The sequence below is a fragment of the Drosophila busckii genome, chromosome 3R (assembly GCF_011750605.1).
Source record: "Drosophila busckii strain San Diego stock center, stock number 13000-0081.31 chromosome 3R, ASM1175060v1, whole genome shotgun sequence".
Lineage (NCBI taxonomy): Eukaryota > Metazoa > Arthropoda > Insecta > Diptera > Drosophilidae > Drosophila > Drosophila busckii.
Genome location: NC_046607.1, coordinates 20,826,941 through 20,844,391, shown reverse-complemented (window position 1 = coordinate 20,844,391; position 17,451 = coordinate 20,826,941). Strand labels below are relative to the sequence as shown.

Here is a 17,451-nt window from a genome sequence, read left to right as displayed (position 1 = left end):
GACGATGACGATAATGTGCGGCTTGCTTTTGGCCCCCCCCCCCCTCAGCCCCAAACTCAAACCAAAACCAGCAGCTGACATTGATGCTCTGGCTGCCGAGTTTGGTTTTTCTGTTTGATTTTATTTATGCGATTTCGTGTTATTTTGTTTAACAAGCAGCAGCAAGCAGCAGCCGCAACAAATATTTTTGCTGTTGCCTTGTCTACTTTTTTCTACTTTACAGTTGCTGCTTGCTGCCGTTTTTATTTTCATTACAATTTTTGGCTTGGCAAATGTTTTTCAAAGCATAAAAATACTTTTACATTAACTTGTTCTAACAACACATCAACGCACACACACACACACACACACACACGCAAAAGTTGTAGAAGTAAAATTTTTGGGCTGCTAGATTTTGTGTGTTGCTTTTAGCGCTCAACGACTTTGCCGCTTGCTGATTTGCTTGTTGTTGTTGCCTACTTTTAGGCAAAAGCGAAAGTAGCGCAACGCGCTGCAGGCAGGCACAGCTCAAGTTATGGCAAGTGTGTGTTTATGCGCAAAGTTTTGCCTAAAGTAAAAAACACAAACAAACAAACACACACAAACAGTGGGAGAGAGAGAGCGCAAGAGTGTGAGTGTGAGTGTGAGCGCAAAAAATCAAGCAGCAAAACAATAACAAAGCTTTGGCCTAACTGCAAACCACGCTATATCAACATCATTTGCGTTAAGTGGTTTCGAACAAGCAGCAGTTACAAATACGCGAATATGCCTACTAATGGCCACGCCCCCTCCCAGCCCAAGCCACAGCCACGACAACGTCTATTAAACTGCAATAAAGTTTTGCGCTTTTGGCGCTGTGCCAAGCCGCCAGACGCGCAACCAGTTGCTGCCTAATTGGCTGACTGTCTGTTGCTAAAAACTGTTGCATGCTTTAAGGCGCTGTCTAATAAAATTCGCTACGGCGCGACAATAAAGCAAATGCCAAGACAACAATAACAACAACAAATATATATGAAATACATATAGGCAAGCTGCCAAGCATTGCTACGTGCTGTGATTTTGTCTATGAGCCACAGCAGCCATAAATCTTTAACATATTTTAAAGCAGAGTCTTGGCAAAGCGTATCGCATGTGCTGCGCGTTCGCTTTGTCTACATTTGTTCTAGGCTGCCAGCCTTTCTGCCTTTTGTGCGCGCCACTTTGTATAGATTTTGGCGTATCGATAACACACACACACACAAAGAGTGAAAGACACAGGCACGCGTATTTACTTTGCCGGTGTCGCACACACACACACATTTTTTATGGCTGCTGGCAATATGTATGATTTCTTTTCAAAAGGATTTGGCTGCTTTTTGGCTTTTGTGCTGCTGCTGTTTGGCAAATTTATAGAGCTTTAAAATTTGTGCGCCAGTCACAATTTGCATGCGAACGCTTTTGGCTAAATTATGGCAATTAAATTAAATTAGATTTAAGCTGAAAGCAAAACAGCAGCTGTGCTTATCAAAGCTCAAAGCGTTGTTCAATAAAGTTAACTAAGCGCAGGCAGTCGCCGAGGCTAATGAAAGCAGCAACAATAACAACTGGCGCACAAAAGTAGGCAAATAGCCAAAACCAAGTGCGGGCCCAAGTAAATTGATTTGCATAGCAACCCAAAGTTCGCACTAAATCAGCATAGATATATATATATAGCTGAAACTGTTGGCCAAGACATGGATACGCCAAGCAGTTTAACTACTTAGGTACAAAGAGCAGCCACAATGGCAACAGCAGCAGCAGCAGCAGCAGCAGCAGCATCTATGGCAACTTCAATTTGCTACTTGCTGCTGCCTGCGTCTTGCCCCTTGCGCCGCTGGCTAAAGTGTCAAAGACATGGCGCAGAGCTAGAGCTATACAAATGTTGACAAGCTAATGAAATGTGAGCAGGCACAGCATGGCCAAGTGGGTTTTAGCGTAAGGAAAATTGATACACTCACTCTCTCGCTGTCTCTGTCGCACATAACTTGACAAGCAGTTGAACTTATCTCACACACACATAGATATAAAGCCCCGCAGCTTTATGTAGGCTGTTGATGAACTGTCAGCAGCCAGCAGCGTGCTCGAATTTATAATGAAATCAGCCTCAAAAACTTTGCGCAAATTCTCAATTAATTTGTTGCAATTCAAAATACAATTCAAAGCTGTCAAATTTGAGTAAATGCAGCGCATAAATTGCAAGTGGCCTAGCATTTGCTTTATGTAACATAAATTCAGTGATAAAGCGTATGAGAGATTCAAAAGTGAATTCCAAACAATTTGCACAGTAAACTGTTGGACGCCCCAAAGACATAAGTGGTAAATCACATCAATATGTAACACACAGGGCCAAAAGATGTTTGTCTAAGCAGCGTAGCCAGTCAGCCAGTCAGCCATCCATCTAGCCAGTGACTGGTAACTGAACTAAAAGCGTATGGCTACGATTTGCTATGCAATTTTACACACTTGACCATTAAACGTAGCCATTGGGAGCAGTTTGCATAGCAATGAAGCCAAAAGGCGAAGCAACAAAACGAGAGCAAGAGGCACTAAAGCCATATAAAAGCCATAGCCTGTGCCCATAGTCGGTCAACTTGATGAAGTATGAATGATTACGAAAGCGAAAGCAACAGCAACAACAACAACAACATTATCATTCAGCTGCTCATCTTTATGCCAACATTGAAAAGGTGTAGTTGACTGTAAAAACTTCAATGAATAAATTCTGAAATTCATTTTGCTGCTGCTGCTTTTTTTTGCGCTGCATAAATAAGTTAGACATTTGGTCAAGTCACACAAATATGAGGCAAGTAAATTGGTCGAACTGTAAGTGCGCATAAATTTGCGAAATATTTTAAGTTGACTTATTGTAATTGAGTCTAGGCGTAAGTAAGTCTATTTAAGCGTTTAAAGGCTTTAAATAAACTGCAGTAGCTGCTGCTGCCGCTGCTGACACTTTGACGATTTGTCAAGCGAGCGAGCAAATGCCATGAAATTATGACACTGTCTCGAAAATGCTGAAAAATACTGTAGCCAAGCCAAGAAGCAAACAAATAAAAGCACAGAGCACAGAGCAATGCTTTTGTTGACGTACATGGGGCGTATGCGCAATGTCTGCTGCTGAAAATGATGAAACAGCACAAAAATGTGAGCGCATCGGGCTGGGTCAGTGGCATGCAAATACAATGAACTTGACTAGGAGTCGTCGACTAGTGCGTCGCTGCCATTTATGAGCATAAAAAATTGACGCCGACAACATTTGCTGCATTTACACACACAATCAAACAGCGCTCAGTCTACTGCTGCTGCTGCTTTTTGCTTAAAAGTGAAGACAACTAGTGACAATAGCGACGGCAATTTTTTACTGCTGCTGCTGCTTTTTTTTGCAGGCACAGAATTTGCGCAACTCATCAAAAGTCACTGGCATTTGAGCAGTTGCAAGAGCGTTAAATTTTGCATGTTGACAAAAGGTGACAATTGCCGTCGCAGTCGTAGACTCAGTGCATATAACGAGGCATTTAAAAGTCTAGCTAGATAGACAGTTAGTGCTATAGCTCGACTCACAGTCACAAAATTGAACCTAAACATGTGTTTACTGTCGAAAGTCAAATCAAAGCTGCTAAATTTATTATGCATTACATATAATGCTATCTCTCTCTCTCTCTCTCTTTTGCACGCAATCAGCGCCAGCAGCAAGTTTATGCATAATTAAGGCACTAAAAATTATGCACAGCATTTTACTGTCAGGCGACACATTAATTAGACTAAAGCATAAAGTAGAGCAACTAACTCTGTCTGTCTCACTCGCACACACACGTCGCACTACTCAAGTATTTATTAATCAGCGCTGGAGCGCTCGACTGCGCTGCAGCTTTTGCCTGCATCAACTTTTCGACAACTTATTTTCAACAAATTAATTTTCTACCCGCGCTTGCCACAAACAGCAACGAGTGCTGCCTGCCACTCTTATTTTAGCCTTGTTTGCATATGCCAAACTTTAGTTAATGTAATCAGCTGCGCTTGCAACAGATTTCTGCTGCTACCTTTTGCTGCGCGCGTGTGTGCGCGTGTGTGAAAATTTTGTTAACTTCAAACTTCAGGCCCAGCCAGGCAGCATTACGTGCTGCATTTGCGCGTGTTGAAGCGCAACACATTGCAGGCGGCGCAACTGCAACGCCGACGCCGCTGCCTGCTGTCTGCTATCTATTAAACATGCATGTGCTATTCACATGTATGTGTGTGTTTGTGTGTGTGTGTGTTGCTGTCTGGCAGCCTGCGCGCAATTTAGAGCACACAGAACTCCCCCTAAAGTCTGCTCAGACTGCAGCTTTGCCATTCTTTAAATACAGTTCAGCATTATAAAGCAGAAGCTGCCACGTCAACTGCACACAGCAAAGTGTTTTGCTTGCTAAGCCAAGTAGTTTATGCTTAAAACTCTTGTTGTTAACGCAAACAGAATTCCATTCTTGCCATAAAAGTAAGTGCTGCAGCGCTGAATTAAAGCCTCGATCAAAGTAATTTGAAATTCAACATTTCTCTGTCTCTTGTCTGCATTAATCAAAGCTAACAATTATTCTATGCAAACAATTAGACTGATTGGGTTAATGCACATGCTTGTGCATAGAGTTGGGTCTGAATTATATTTACAACTTCCCCAACTTATCGCAGAAATTAACCCAAAAAAATATAAAAATAAAAAAAAAAAAATAATAAAAAAAATCAATAATAAAAAATATAATCATAAACCTAATAAAAAAATCAAATATAAAAAATAGATAAAATATAAAAACAGCCTGAAGGCCTCAGTTGCTCTAGCTACATAATTGTACCATAGAATTAATTCTAAGTTACAATTAAAATAAAAAAATAAATAAATTTTGCCTTTTCTTGCTATAATTTAGTTTAAAATAATTATGCATAATTTCTTTTCTATTTAAAATAGTCACCAAAAAATAATAAATAACTTTGTTATTAAACAGGCTTCAACATTTATCTTATCTGCTTTAATCAAAGTTAACAATTATTCAATACAAACAATTATTTTGTTTGTGTTTTTTCCAATGTTTGCAACAACTGTTGGATTTGACTAATAACCCAAACTATTTTGTTCTTTCTTTCTATCATTTCGTCTACAATAATTATGTATAATTTTTTCTATTTAAAATATGTTTAAAAAATTGTTTTCTGTTGTTGACTGTTGTTAGTCGACATTAAATAAATCATAAACAACTTTGTTATTAAACTAAAATATTGGTTGTCTTATGTTTATATAAATTCACTTTTTTAATAACAACCAAACTGTAAAAAAATTTCTTGTTATATTAACAATTTGTAAAATTTATAGAAAAGAAATAAATTTCTTTTTATATTAACAATTTGTAAAATTAATACAAAATAGTTAATAAATAAAATAAATAAAAATAATTTGTTTACATTTTGTTTTAAGTGAATTTTTGACATTTTTAATTTTAAAAATTTGTATTTGCTTAGCGCTTTTTTTTCGCTGCAATTTTTCTATTTGTATTTTTCAAAAGTTTGCTATTTACTTTAGCATTTTTTCACTTATCTACACTTGCTATATTTTTAATTTAGAAATTAATTTAAATTCACTTTTTTAAAAGAAACAAAATGTAAACAAATTTGTATTTTTATAATTTGTATTTGCTTTCTGCTCTCAATTTTTCTTTTTTAACTTATGTATTTTTCAAAAGTTTGCTATTTACTTTAGCATTATTTACTATGACGGCATTTGCTATATTTTTAATTTATTTTCAAAAATGTTCGCTAACTAAATTTAAGCACATAGCGCGCGCTTTTGACGTGGCCAATGCGTATTTGCAGTTTGTGCTGTGTGTTTTGATGTGCAATGCCTTGCAATTTCCCAGCTGCCAGCCAAAGAGTCACAAACCAGCAGCAGGCAGGCAGCAAGAGTTGGTCTGGCACACACACACAAGCACACACATACACGCGCGCTTGGCTAGTGTAAATGTAAAACGTAGCAAATTGAGTTCATTTGCTGCCTACAGTAGTACTCATCATTAGTATCGCTTTACAGCAGACTCGCGTTGCATGCGAATGAAGCCAACAGCCAGCAATGTGAGTTCAGTCAAGCAGCGTGTTTGCACACACACACACACATACACACACACGCACACATAGAGCACGTAACTGTAATAATTACTTTGCTCAAGCTGTAGCTGTCTCGCTTGCGCTGCTTGCACGCAAAAGTTTTGTGTATAACTTTTTTTTAGTGCATACTTCGCGGCGCCGCTTGGCTACCTGCCCATGCAATAGTTTTGCCCGACTCTCTCTCTCTAGCTCAGTGCTAAGCGTGTATTAGTGGAAATTTAATATTGCAATTAATACAGCTACAAAGTGTGCATTGCATATTAATAAGTTGGTTTGTCGCTCGCTCGCTCGCTCGCTAGTTAGCTAAAGTTGGTCAGCAACTGAAGCTAAGCGGAATTAGTGTGGAAGTTACAACAACCCCCAGCAGCTTAAGCTTACAAGCTTGGCCTTGGGGTTGCCACACACACACACACACACACACGTCAAGTTTTAATGGCTTGGCTGGCTACACATTCAATATTCATATTTATATGCTATGCATATTCATAATCATAATTTTTTCTATGCATGCCACACAGACTGTGGCAGCTTTTAATGATTTAGTTATGCTTCGCTGGCTGCGCAATAAGTTTGCGCCCAAAATGCAGAGCGAACTTTGTTTAATGCCCCGCTTAGCTGCAAAACTTAATTCGCGCTGCACTCGTTTTTTTTACAGCTTTTGCATTTTTTTTGTGCTGCCGACATTTAAAAGGAAATCTGCCATTTTTTTTTATGGCACTGGCGACAAAAAACTATTTGTGCAAACAACAAAGAAAACTTTGCAAGCGCGCCAAAAGGAAAATCATCAGCAGTAGCAGAAAAGCAGCAGCGGCAGCTAAGGCAAAATGCAATGCAACTACAAAAGCGCAACAAAAGCAATTTAAATTTGGCCAGCGGGCAAAGCGTTCGCTCTGGCCAAAGCGGCGAGGCGAGCGTAAATTTCATTTCATAGCCAAACGTTTTTAGTCATAACTTTTTAATTTGTTTGTCAGCGGCAGCAAGACAAGCCCCCAACCCCACCCCCACCCACAACTAAACTGAGACTCAGCACTGATTAGCGCAATTGTATGAAATGTTGCAGCCTCCTAATTGTCACGCGCTAGTAAGTGTGCTATGATTTTTTTTAGGCTGCAGCTTACAATGGAAACGACGACCCTTATGTTATGTACAGTTATTTCGGACTCGGCTTTTGATCAATAGCAAAGAATATTTTTTGCTGCTGACTGCTGTGCATGTCCCTAGGGTTGATTTATCTATTTAATCGACAACCTTATAACAGAGAGACAGGCAGTTGCTCCGCTCAGCTCAGCTCAGCTGCCTGTCAATATTTAAAACGTTGTCCCTGTGTTACACACCCTGCCCCCCAACCACCCCCCTTTGATAACTTAAGCACTGCGTGCTTAACAAGAGTTTATTGAATTTTATTTTCTCATCTCAAATTGATGTCTCCCCCCAAAAAAAAAAAAGAAAAATAGAAAGCTGTGACCAACTTTTCATTTTTTTTTTTGACAATCTGTGCTATTTATTGTGGGTCGCTAGTGCATTTAAATTTCAAATTATTTTATTGCTGCCGCTGCGTCAAAATAATTGAAAATTTAGTTGAAAAACACTTTTCGTCCAAGCGCGCGCGCGTAAATCGCTTATTATGAAAAAAAAAGAAGTGAAATGTAAAAATTTTTCTTGTAAATTTGTACGCAAGCCGGAAAAACTTTGTACGCCGTGCAAGCGTAGCCAAGTTTTCCGATTACGGATTAATGTAATTTTTATTTTTTCCTTGCTTATATATTTTTATGATGTACTCATATTGCTTGACCCCCATAGCTTGACGTTGCAGCAGCCAGCGCTGTTTGCTTCAAAAGTTTGATGAATTTTTAAATTTGAAAAGTTTATTTGTGCATTGCTAAGTTCGCACACATCAAAGCTGCGTAATATAAAAAAATACACAAGCGTTGGCTTTGACACTTGCAGCTTTATTAGAATCGCTGTCTTATTTATTTACTTGCCACAAAGTGAATTTCAGCGCAGTGTGTAAAATTAAAATTTCTATTTGTACACGGTTCGGTTTTTTGTTCAGCATTATTTATTAACAACCGCAGGGCTGACTTTATATTTTTGTGGCTTTTATTTGCACACACACACACACAGATGCAGGTAGGCCGCCTGTTATGGCTAAAAGCCTTTAGGCATTTATAACATTGTCAATTAAGCGGCGCAGACAAACTGCAACTATTGCAAGCTTGCGGCGACGGCGGCGGCGGCGTCGGTCGACACATAAAACATTTATTAATAATTTCATAACATTTGACTTTTTGCCAGGCAACACACACACATTATGTGCGTGTGTGTGGCATGTGTGGCACAATGCAACAAAATCAATTACAGATAATTTAACATTGCATTGTTTGTTTACTTTGCTGCGGCCAGGACAGGCCAAAGCTTATAATAGAGTCATTTGGCTGGCAGTTTAAAGTTTAACGACTGTTGCCCCACGGGCAGGACGCAGCACGCAGGACACACAAATCGATAATGTGAGCATATGGCGCGCAGCTTAGAAAAATGCGCTGACCACACACACACACACATGTGGGAAATCTAGCTAAAAACAGTTAGCGCGCCAGCAGCAGCGAGCTGACAATTTTTTTTTATACACTTTGACTTAAAAAATGGAAAAGGGTGTAATAAAGTGGTGCATATGTATGTAACAGGGAGTGGGAGGCGTGGCATATACCACAAAGTATTTACATTCTTGATCCGCAACACAAACTGCGTGGATATAGCCATGTACGTCTGTCCGTCTGACTGTATGAGAGCGTTTTTCTCAGCAACTATAAGAGCTAGTGCAACCAAATTTGGTATAAAGCTGCTTCTATATGCAAACCTGAACGCTATCTTTTAATTTTTTTTATATACTCCCCCCTTCCCCGCAGAACAAAAAAAAACACAATTTTAAGCCCTTTAAAAAATATGTAAAATTCTTAAATAAATCACAAAAACGCGTGAACGAATCCAAAAATTTTTTAAAGTTTGGGTTAATAACTTAGAAGTTATTCACATTCTATAGAATAAAGAAAACGAACTGTAACGCGTTGGCTGCTTGTGTGCATGTGTTTGTGCGTGTGTTTGCTGCTCTAATCAAAGTGTATTGCAAAGTTGGTTGCACCCACTTATTCTTTACGCTCTTTTTTATGTGTGTGCCAGCGCAACTTGCAACAATTTGCAGTGACATTTTCAACGCCAACTAATCAATATGTGCAGCCACATGTGGCGCCACAGGCGCGCAGCACACACACACACACACAGTCATTAGCAGGGCTACGTCAAGGCGTAAGTGCAAGCCAAACAATTGCGGTTAATGTGCTCGCATGTTGGACGCGATACTTATGACTGATAAAATAATAAAATAATAATGTGTGCAACCTGCAGCTGCAGCAAATCAACGAATTAAAATACACAGCTAAAGACGCAAGCTAAATATTACGCATACGCATGGACGTGCGCAGTTCATCAGTATGCCAAACACAACGGTCAAGCGGATTTTATTACGCACAATTGAACTGAGACACACGTGTGTGTGTGTTAGAAAAAGGGAGCAAGGACTATAGCTATAAATATTGCATAGTATTTTAATTGCATTTAATTATAGTTGGTTAGCTAAGTCCAACGCGCTGGGCAATTATTTAAATCGCTTAAGAAATTGGCACACAAAGCAATTGTAACTAATTAGTTTGCTTAGCTACAATTGATAGTTAATTATAAATCAAAGACTTACAGCTAGTTTAACTACAACAACAATAACTAAGGCAGGCAACAAACTCTAGGCAAGAAAGAAAGCAAATGTAAGTTAGGTCAGCAGTTTGTGTGTTAGATTTAACTACGTTTTGGTTTAATGCATTAAAATGAGTGAGTTAGAGAGCGAAAAAGCGTTACTTGCATTTGTTGTTATGAATTGTATGAAATGTGTAATCAAATTTGTGTTTAGTTTGAGTTTTTCTTTTTTTTTTTTTTTGTTTTTTTTTGTAGTGAACACACACAAACCTTTTTAGGAGAAGATAAGTGTAGTGAAGTTGGCGATGGCATAGAACAATCAGAAGATGCAGAGCTGCAGCCGCTACTGCCGCTGCTGCGGCCACAGCCAGCCAAGGCGCTGGCCTGTGCCAAGGGCGGCGGCGCTGCCAGCAGCAGGTGGCCAACGCTTTGGTGGTGCTGAGCGGCGGACGCAGCTGCGGCAGGCTGCTTAGTAGTGGTAGTGGTAGTAGTTCTAGTTACATCACATAGATTAACTGTATTATTTACATTGTTGCTCGGCGTTGTCGCTGCCGATGTGGGCGTGGCAGCGTTGGCAAACATGGCAGCAGCAGCGACCGCAGCAGCGCCGGCGGTACAGGCCGCCGGTATAATCGTCAGCGGTGTTGTTGGCGCTGCAAAGTATTGAGCGCCAGTGGGCGCATATTTGGTGGGCGTGGTGGGTGCTGCAGCCACATTATTCACCTGCAGCTGCATGTAAGTTTGGAGCATTGCTTGTGCATGTTGCTGATAGTGATATTGCTGCTGTGCGGCGGCGGCGGCGGCGGCGGCCTGTTGCTGTTGTGCTTGCTGCTGCTGCTGCTGCTGTTGTTGCATTTGATATTGCTGCTGTGCTGCTGCCTGTTGTTGCTGCTGCTGCTGTTGCTGGGCGAGCGCTTGTTGATGCAGCAACATTGCCTGTTGCTGCTGCTGCTGTTGTTGTTGCTGCTGCTGTTGCTGCTGTACGGTGACGACGTTGCTTGGCTGCAACATTTGAGACTGATAAGCAGCAGCTGCCGCCGGATGCTGCAGATGATGCAGATGATGCGGATGAGTGGGCGGTGGTGCTTGCAACAGTTGCATTTGCTGTAGGTGGTGCGTTGGTGTGAATTTTTTTTTTGGTTGAAGGCGCTAGTCAGATTAATCTAATATTTTGTTTGCAGAGTTTCAATTTTGACTTTGTTTCAATTGGCAGTTGAGCAAACAAAGGCGAACAGTTCGTTTCAATTGGCAAAATTATAAACCAAACTAAAAGTTGTTAACAAAAAAAAAACTCAAGCAAAACTCAAATAATTATATACAAAACGCCAAATGAAAAGCGTACAATATGCAGTTGAAAAAAATTGCAGAGAGAGAAAGAGAGAGAGAGAGAGAGAGAGACAGCGCCATAGGTGAAGTAACAAAAATTAATTGTAGGTGAGTTTGAGTTAGTTAAATGGTCTAAGTGTAGGCAGCAGCAGAGATTATGTTACAAAGAGTTAAAAAAACTACAGACAGTTGGTAAAGCGTAGACAGAGACAGTCAGATTGTGTGTGAAAGAGAGAGCGACAAAGCCAAAGAGCTCAACTACGAGCAGCAGTTTCAATGCCAACTCGTAAGTGATTTGCTATTTATCAGATAGTTATAGTTATAGTTTATAGCCGGAAAACAACAAAACAATAATTTTGTAAATTTTAGAGCAATAGTTGTATAAATTCATTGTTAACTGTACAAAATTTGTAGCTTTATATAGTGATTAATTTGTTTCGATTTCTTGTTATATAACATATATATATGGATCAATGTTGTCACATTATTTATGCGTTTCTTTCTTTCAAGTGCAATTCTTGTGCATTGTTTTATTTTTTTCTTAGATTGTGGGCGTCGCTTACCATAATTAAATCTTGTATAGGGGAGGACTCGGCTGTGGTATCAGTTGAAACGATATCGTTGCTTTTAAGCGCTGGCGGCGTCGCTGCTGCTGCTGCTGTTGTTGTTACAGCTGCTGTTGCTGGCGCTGTTGCTGCTGCTGTAACTGCAGCAACTGCTGTTGCTGGTGCGACGCTGGCGCTGGCTGGACTTGTGGCGCTGCTTGCAAGCGACGCTTGAGAGCTGCTGCTGATACTGAGCGCTGCAATCGCTGCGGACGCCGTGGTTTCTGTTAACGCGGCAATGATGACAGTTTTATTGGCAACAAATGTTGATTGAAATATTAATGCTGCGCTCTCTCTCGCTCTGTATACAGCACTTGTTGTTGTTGTTGTTTATTTAGTTGTATTTGGTAGTTTGTTGCGTAACGTTTAAGTTTTGATTTGATTATGCGTTGTTTTAAATTAGTTTTTGGTATTTTTTGCTTGTTCAAGGAATTGCACGGATTTGTGGGTTAGGGATGTGTGTATAGCAGCTATATGTGTGTGTATATATATGAGATATATGTATGCCAATTGTGGTAGTTTGCTTGCAAATTATTGCTTGTTGTTGAGCAACGAGCGTAGATTGTCGTCTATATATAAATACTACTTAGTTATGTTAATTAATTATAGTATATATAGTAGAGTGTATAGATTTGAAAACCGTATAGATTTGTTTGATTGTTGCGGGGTTTGAAGATTGCCCTAAAGATTGTCGTTAGATATAAAGTTGAGGTTTGAGTTGAGAGCAAAAGTTGCGAAAAAGTCACACTCCTATATAGAGTCGTTATGCTTTATATAAATATGTATAATATATGTTTGCTATATAATTTGATTGTGTTGCCAAATTGTAGCTTGGACTTTATGTATATAGATACGCTAAGTTTTTACTGATTGTCAAAACGCGTACTCTTGTCGATCGGAGGCTGCAAGACCTTCTCGATGGCTTTTAAAAAACAATAAACACTAATTTGATGCTTCTTCGTTCTACGTCTGTGATTGACACCGTTTTTGTCTAATGCTAAGCGCTATTTATTTAATTAATATTTAATGTTTTTGTTGCTTTTACAATTGACTGTTACAACCAGTTTATAACACACACACAAAATTTTGATTTTAGGCTGCGTCTGTTTTGTCTGCTATTTAGATTTGCCTTCTATATAATTAAAAAAATGCTAATTACTTGTTTGCCTTTCCTCTTTTTTTTGATATGTTGCTATTTAACGGGTTGTTGCCGTTTGTAAATATTTATACTTAATTTCAATTTAACAACCTTTGCACCAACAACACCAACAAATGTTGAGACAAAAAAAGGACGTTGAGTTTGCTGCGCGGCGCTCTTTAAATAAAAGTAACTGCTGCCTAACCCTTGATCGCTTTCTGCTCGCTGCTTAATGTTATCACCTTTTTTTTCAACTTCTTTCTCTATTATTTGCTAACCTTTTACCTGCGTCTGTTTATTTTAATGATTTTCTAATTGATTTGCTTAGCGCGCTGTTCTTCGTTAATTAACAATAATATACAATTCACTAAATTTGCTTTATATTTGTAAATAGTTTTCACTTTTTATTGTTTACAACAATTAGCAACAATTTGCCACTTATATTTGTTTAGCGCATTTCGTCTGCTCGTGTTTTTTTTTTATTTTGTTGTGTTTCAGGATAAGGATAATAAGGATTGAATACCAGTTGGAAAATTTGTTGCGTTTTATATTTTAGTTTGCTGCTTGAAAAGTAACAAGTTGCATTATTATTTTTGTTAGACAGTGTTTGAAAATTAAAATTGAAATAATTTTGAAATTTTGAGAATTTAATATACCCAATTGTACAAATTTGTTTGCTGATTTAAATTTTGTGTTGAAAGCCAATTCAAAGCCAAACTTGAAACGTAAAAAAGTAAAAAAAACTGAACAGCAAAAAACACAAAATGTCAAATAATAAATGAAACAAAACACACACAAAGGGCATGTATATATGTCTATATAATGTTGTTGTTTATTATAAATTTGCTCTTATTACCAATTAATGTCGTGTCAAAGTCGTTGAAGTAGTTGAAACTGAAGTTTTGTGAAATGTTGTTGCTGTTTATTTGAATTGATTGTTGCGCGTCGTTGCTTTAGTTTATTAATTTTTTTAAATATATATTGCTGTGGGCTGTACGGTTAACGTTTTTTTAAATGAGACTCTGAAACAAAAATGAAAGAAATGCCGTTTTGAATACAATTCTGTGCGCTACTCTCTCTCAAGTGCGTAAATTAAAATTTGAGCAGCTTTATAAAGTGAGTTTGGCTCTGCTATATAGATATATATGAAATGTATTGTTGCTTAACAAAAAAACACGTTTTCGTAGCAACAACAACAACAAGCAGCAAGCAGAACGTTCTGACCAAAGGTTCTAACAATTGTGCGGCTCTCTCTCTCTCTTTAGCGTGTTTAGCACGCACGAAATTCTTTTGGCTTTACCGGTTTTTGACGCTTCGCTGTGAGTCACACAAACAAACAAAACTTTGAGTATCTGTGTGTAGCTGTAGCTGGTGGATCGTGCAAAAATTAACTGACAGCGTTGCTAAGTAAGCAGTGCACACACACACTAGAAATTCAAGAGCTACAAGCCCAAAAGAAAGAAACCAGAATTTATGCGACGAGTGAGAGCAACAGACTGAGCTGAGCGCTGGACTGGCGACGTGTAATTACAATAATAAAAATAAACTACGGGAATTATTTCTATGCGTACTAAGTACGCAGAGACGGCACGACAAGTGGCCAAAAAGGTAAGAAAGAGCGCGCGCTAGTTGGTACAGGTTTTCTGGGCTTAGAAGCAGCAGAGCTGAGCTCGAGTTGAGTGTTGAGTGTGTGTGCGGCCTATTGGAACGTTGTTGGCCATAAGGTTTTATGGCAGACAGACGACGCGTCAGAGAAGTCGCTACACGTTTTCGAGTTTTATATATTGTTGTTGTTTGAATTTTCTTTTTTCTTTTGCTGCTGCTGCTGCTGCTGCTTCTGCTGCTGCTGCTGCTGTTGTGTTTTGCTTTTGGGGCGCGCGCAAATACAAAAACGTGTTTCGTTTGCTGCTCACAATTTTTGTTTTTTTTTGCCGGCTTGACTGAGCCTACTTGGCTATATATGTTTGAAGCTTAGCTTCAATTCTCATGCTCATTCTTATTGCTGTTGCTGCTGTTGTTGTTGTTGTTGCTATGCGAGCAACGAACTTTTGCTGCGTGTTTAATTTTAATTTGAATTTTTCTGCAGCTTACATTTGATTGTTGAAAAAAGTTTAGACACTGTTTTTGATAGTTCAAGTTTATAGCTGATCACACACACGTACGAGAAATTATAACCGTTTTAATAAAAGCGCGTTGCATAAAATAAATTGATTTTATTTGTTTATTATTTTGTTAGCGACTTGTACTAAGTTGCGACTATTGCTGGTGTATTTTATTTGTAACGCGTGCTAAATTTTTGCGAGACGTTGTTGCTGCTATTGCGGCTGTTTTCGATTTGAACTCAACTTTGATTTGGATATTGAAATTTTCGTGAGTGAGTGTTTTGCTTGTGTGTGTGTGTGGGTGCTGCTGCTGCTGCTGCTACTGCTTTGCGTTGGTGGCTGCTGCTGCTACTGCTGCTGCTGCTGCTGTTGAAGGTGGTAGTAGTAGTGGAGCTGGGTTGGTGGTGGTTTGTGTTGTTGTCTGCTGGCTGCGACGGCGACAGCGGCAGCGGCGGCGACGGCGTAGCGAAGATAGCTCTGTTGTTGTTGATAACCAAGAAGAACTCAATTCAACTCAAGTGAGTAACGAACGAACGACTGACTGACTGACTGACTGTTGAGTTGCTTGGCGGTAGTTCAGTTGCTGCTTTTATTGTTTATTATTGCTTACTATTATATATTAATGTATAGAGTTGTATGTGTGTGTGTGTGTGTGATTTCTATAGAGCGAACGAGCGAGCGAGCGTTACGAACGGCGGACAGAATTGGAACGGGTTAAAGCAAAGACTGTACGAAGACTGAAGTAAGAACCACTGGCATTCTAAGGTAATATACCTTTTTGTTTCGGAGTGTTGCTGACGCTGCCGCTGCCGCAGACTGAAGCTGTTGCGTTGACGCCAGCAGCGACGTTGGCAGCGACGCGTATTAACCAAAATAAAGCAACAGTAGGAAGGCCAAAAACCGGACGAGGCTACAACGAGCACGGACATGCAAGAGACCCCAAAAACATATTGAGGCAAATGCGTTGCTCGCACGCTCGTGAGAGCGACAGCGAGCGAACGAACGAGCAGCGAATGAACGAGCGTTAACGATGACGACGATGACGACGACGTCGGCAGCAGGCAGCATTTCTCCAAGCGACAGCGACGTTAGCGCGCGCAGCAGCGACAGCAACAGCGGAGAAGGCGCACGCTTAACTCCGAAAACTGCAATTCGGAGTATGTAGCACACCTTTGTATAAAACGTAACTTCTCCAGCAGCGGCGCGCGCTCTCTTATGCTTGCGCTCTCTCCCGCTCTCTTCGCTGCTGCTCTCTCAGCTGTTGTTACCTGCTGAGCATTTATTTTTGCGTTTGCTTTTTATATTTTGAGCGCGGCTTTTGTTTGTGCGTTCTTTGTTTTCGTTGCCTCCGCATTAATTAAAACGTCGTTTTGTGCGCATAATTATTATTATTATAAAGCTGTTATATTATTTGAGTATAAGACTGCGTATAAGACAGAAGATCGCAGCAGGGGCAGCCTATGAGCCGAGCTACTAATGTTAACAGCTTCGTGCCACAGCCGCAGTGGATGCTGCTGCTGCTGCTGCTGCTGCTGCTGCTGCTGCTATTGTTGTTGTTGTTGTAATAGCGTCAATTGTTGCAGCATTACTAGCACCCACACCAATACACACGCACATAAAAGGGCAGGCAGGCATATGAGACAGCAAATGCAAGCGCCATGCGTGCGCCCTTAGCCTCTGACACGTGTGTGCGTGTGTGTGCAAGCGAGCGCGCTATAGTGTGCAAGCGAGCTAGCAACAACATAAGTTGGACATGCCGCATGTTGTGGGGCAGCAAGCAGTGCAAAAAAACACAACAACAGCATCGTCGCTTGGCCGACGTCGACGTCAGCAGCAGCAGCAGCAGCAAAATCAACGAGAAAATAATAATTGTTACACCTGCTTCGGAAAACGCGCAAGGGGTGGAATTTGTAGCACCCAACGCAGCGACGACGAAGCGCAGCATTCGCTTGCAGGTGAGTCGACGTCGACGTCGCCGCCACCCACACACACACACAAATCCAATGGCACGACGTCGCACGAAATGCCGAAGCTTGCGAAACGAACACGAACAGCAACGACTAATCGTTTGGGTTTGCTGTGGGGTTGGGTGTTGTGTAGTCCGAACCGGCGCAGCGCGCATGACGCCAAGGTGCGAATTTGTGCGTAGGTGTGAATAAAGCAGAATGCGTTGGGCTTTGCTTGGGCCACCCAATGCGGTTTGCAGGGGTAGCTAACAGCCAGGGGTAGTTCACTGTTAACGCTAAGGGGCAGTTACCAACTAGGGGTTGCATTAACAGCAGCGCCTAACAAAGCTTTTTATCAAGCTCACACGCTGTTAGCACAACACTTAAAATATGCTTATATTTATTTGTTACTCTTTTTTTAAATATTTAGCACTAATTAGTTATTTAAATACTAAGTGCAAAGCAAA

At 40.1% G+C, this 17,451-nt stretch overlaps 1 protein-coding gene across 1 annotated transcript in view; it reads right to left on the bottom strand.

Moving 5' to 3' along the window:
- Positions 1 to 10,077: 10,077 nt before the first annotated feature.
- Positions 10,078 to 17,451, bottom strand: part of LOC108603146 (ras-interacting protein RIP3) — a 79,012-nt gene continuing 71,638 nt past the window's right edge. Inside the window, exons 6-8 of the mRNA XM_033294028.1 lie at positions 13,793 to 13,958; positions 11,757 to 12,268; positions 10,078 to 10,971 (exon numbers count right to left, since the gene is read on the bottom strand). Coding sequence (XP_033149919.1) covers positions 10,078 to 10,971; positions 11,757 to 11,759 — 897 coding nt within the window. The 5' untranslated portion in view covers positions 11,760 to 12,268; positions 13,793 to 13,958. The remainder of the gene's footprint in view (positions 10,972 to 11,756; positions 12,269 to 13,792; positions 13,959 to 17,451) is intronic.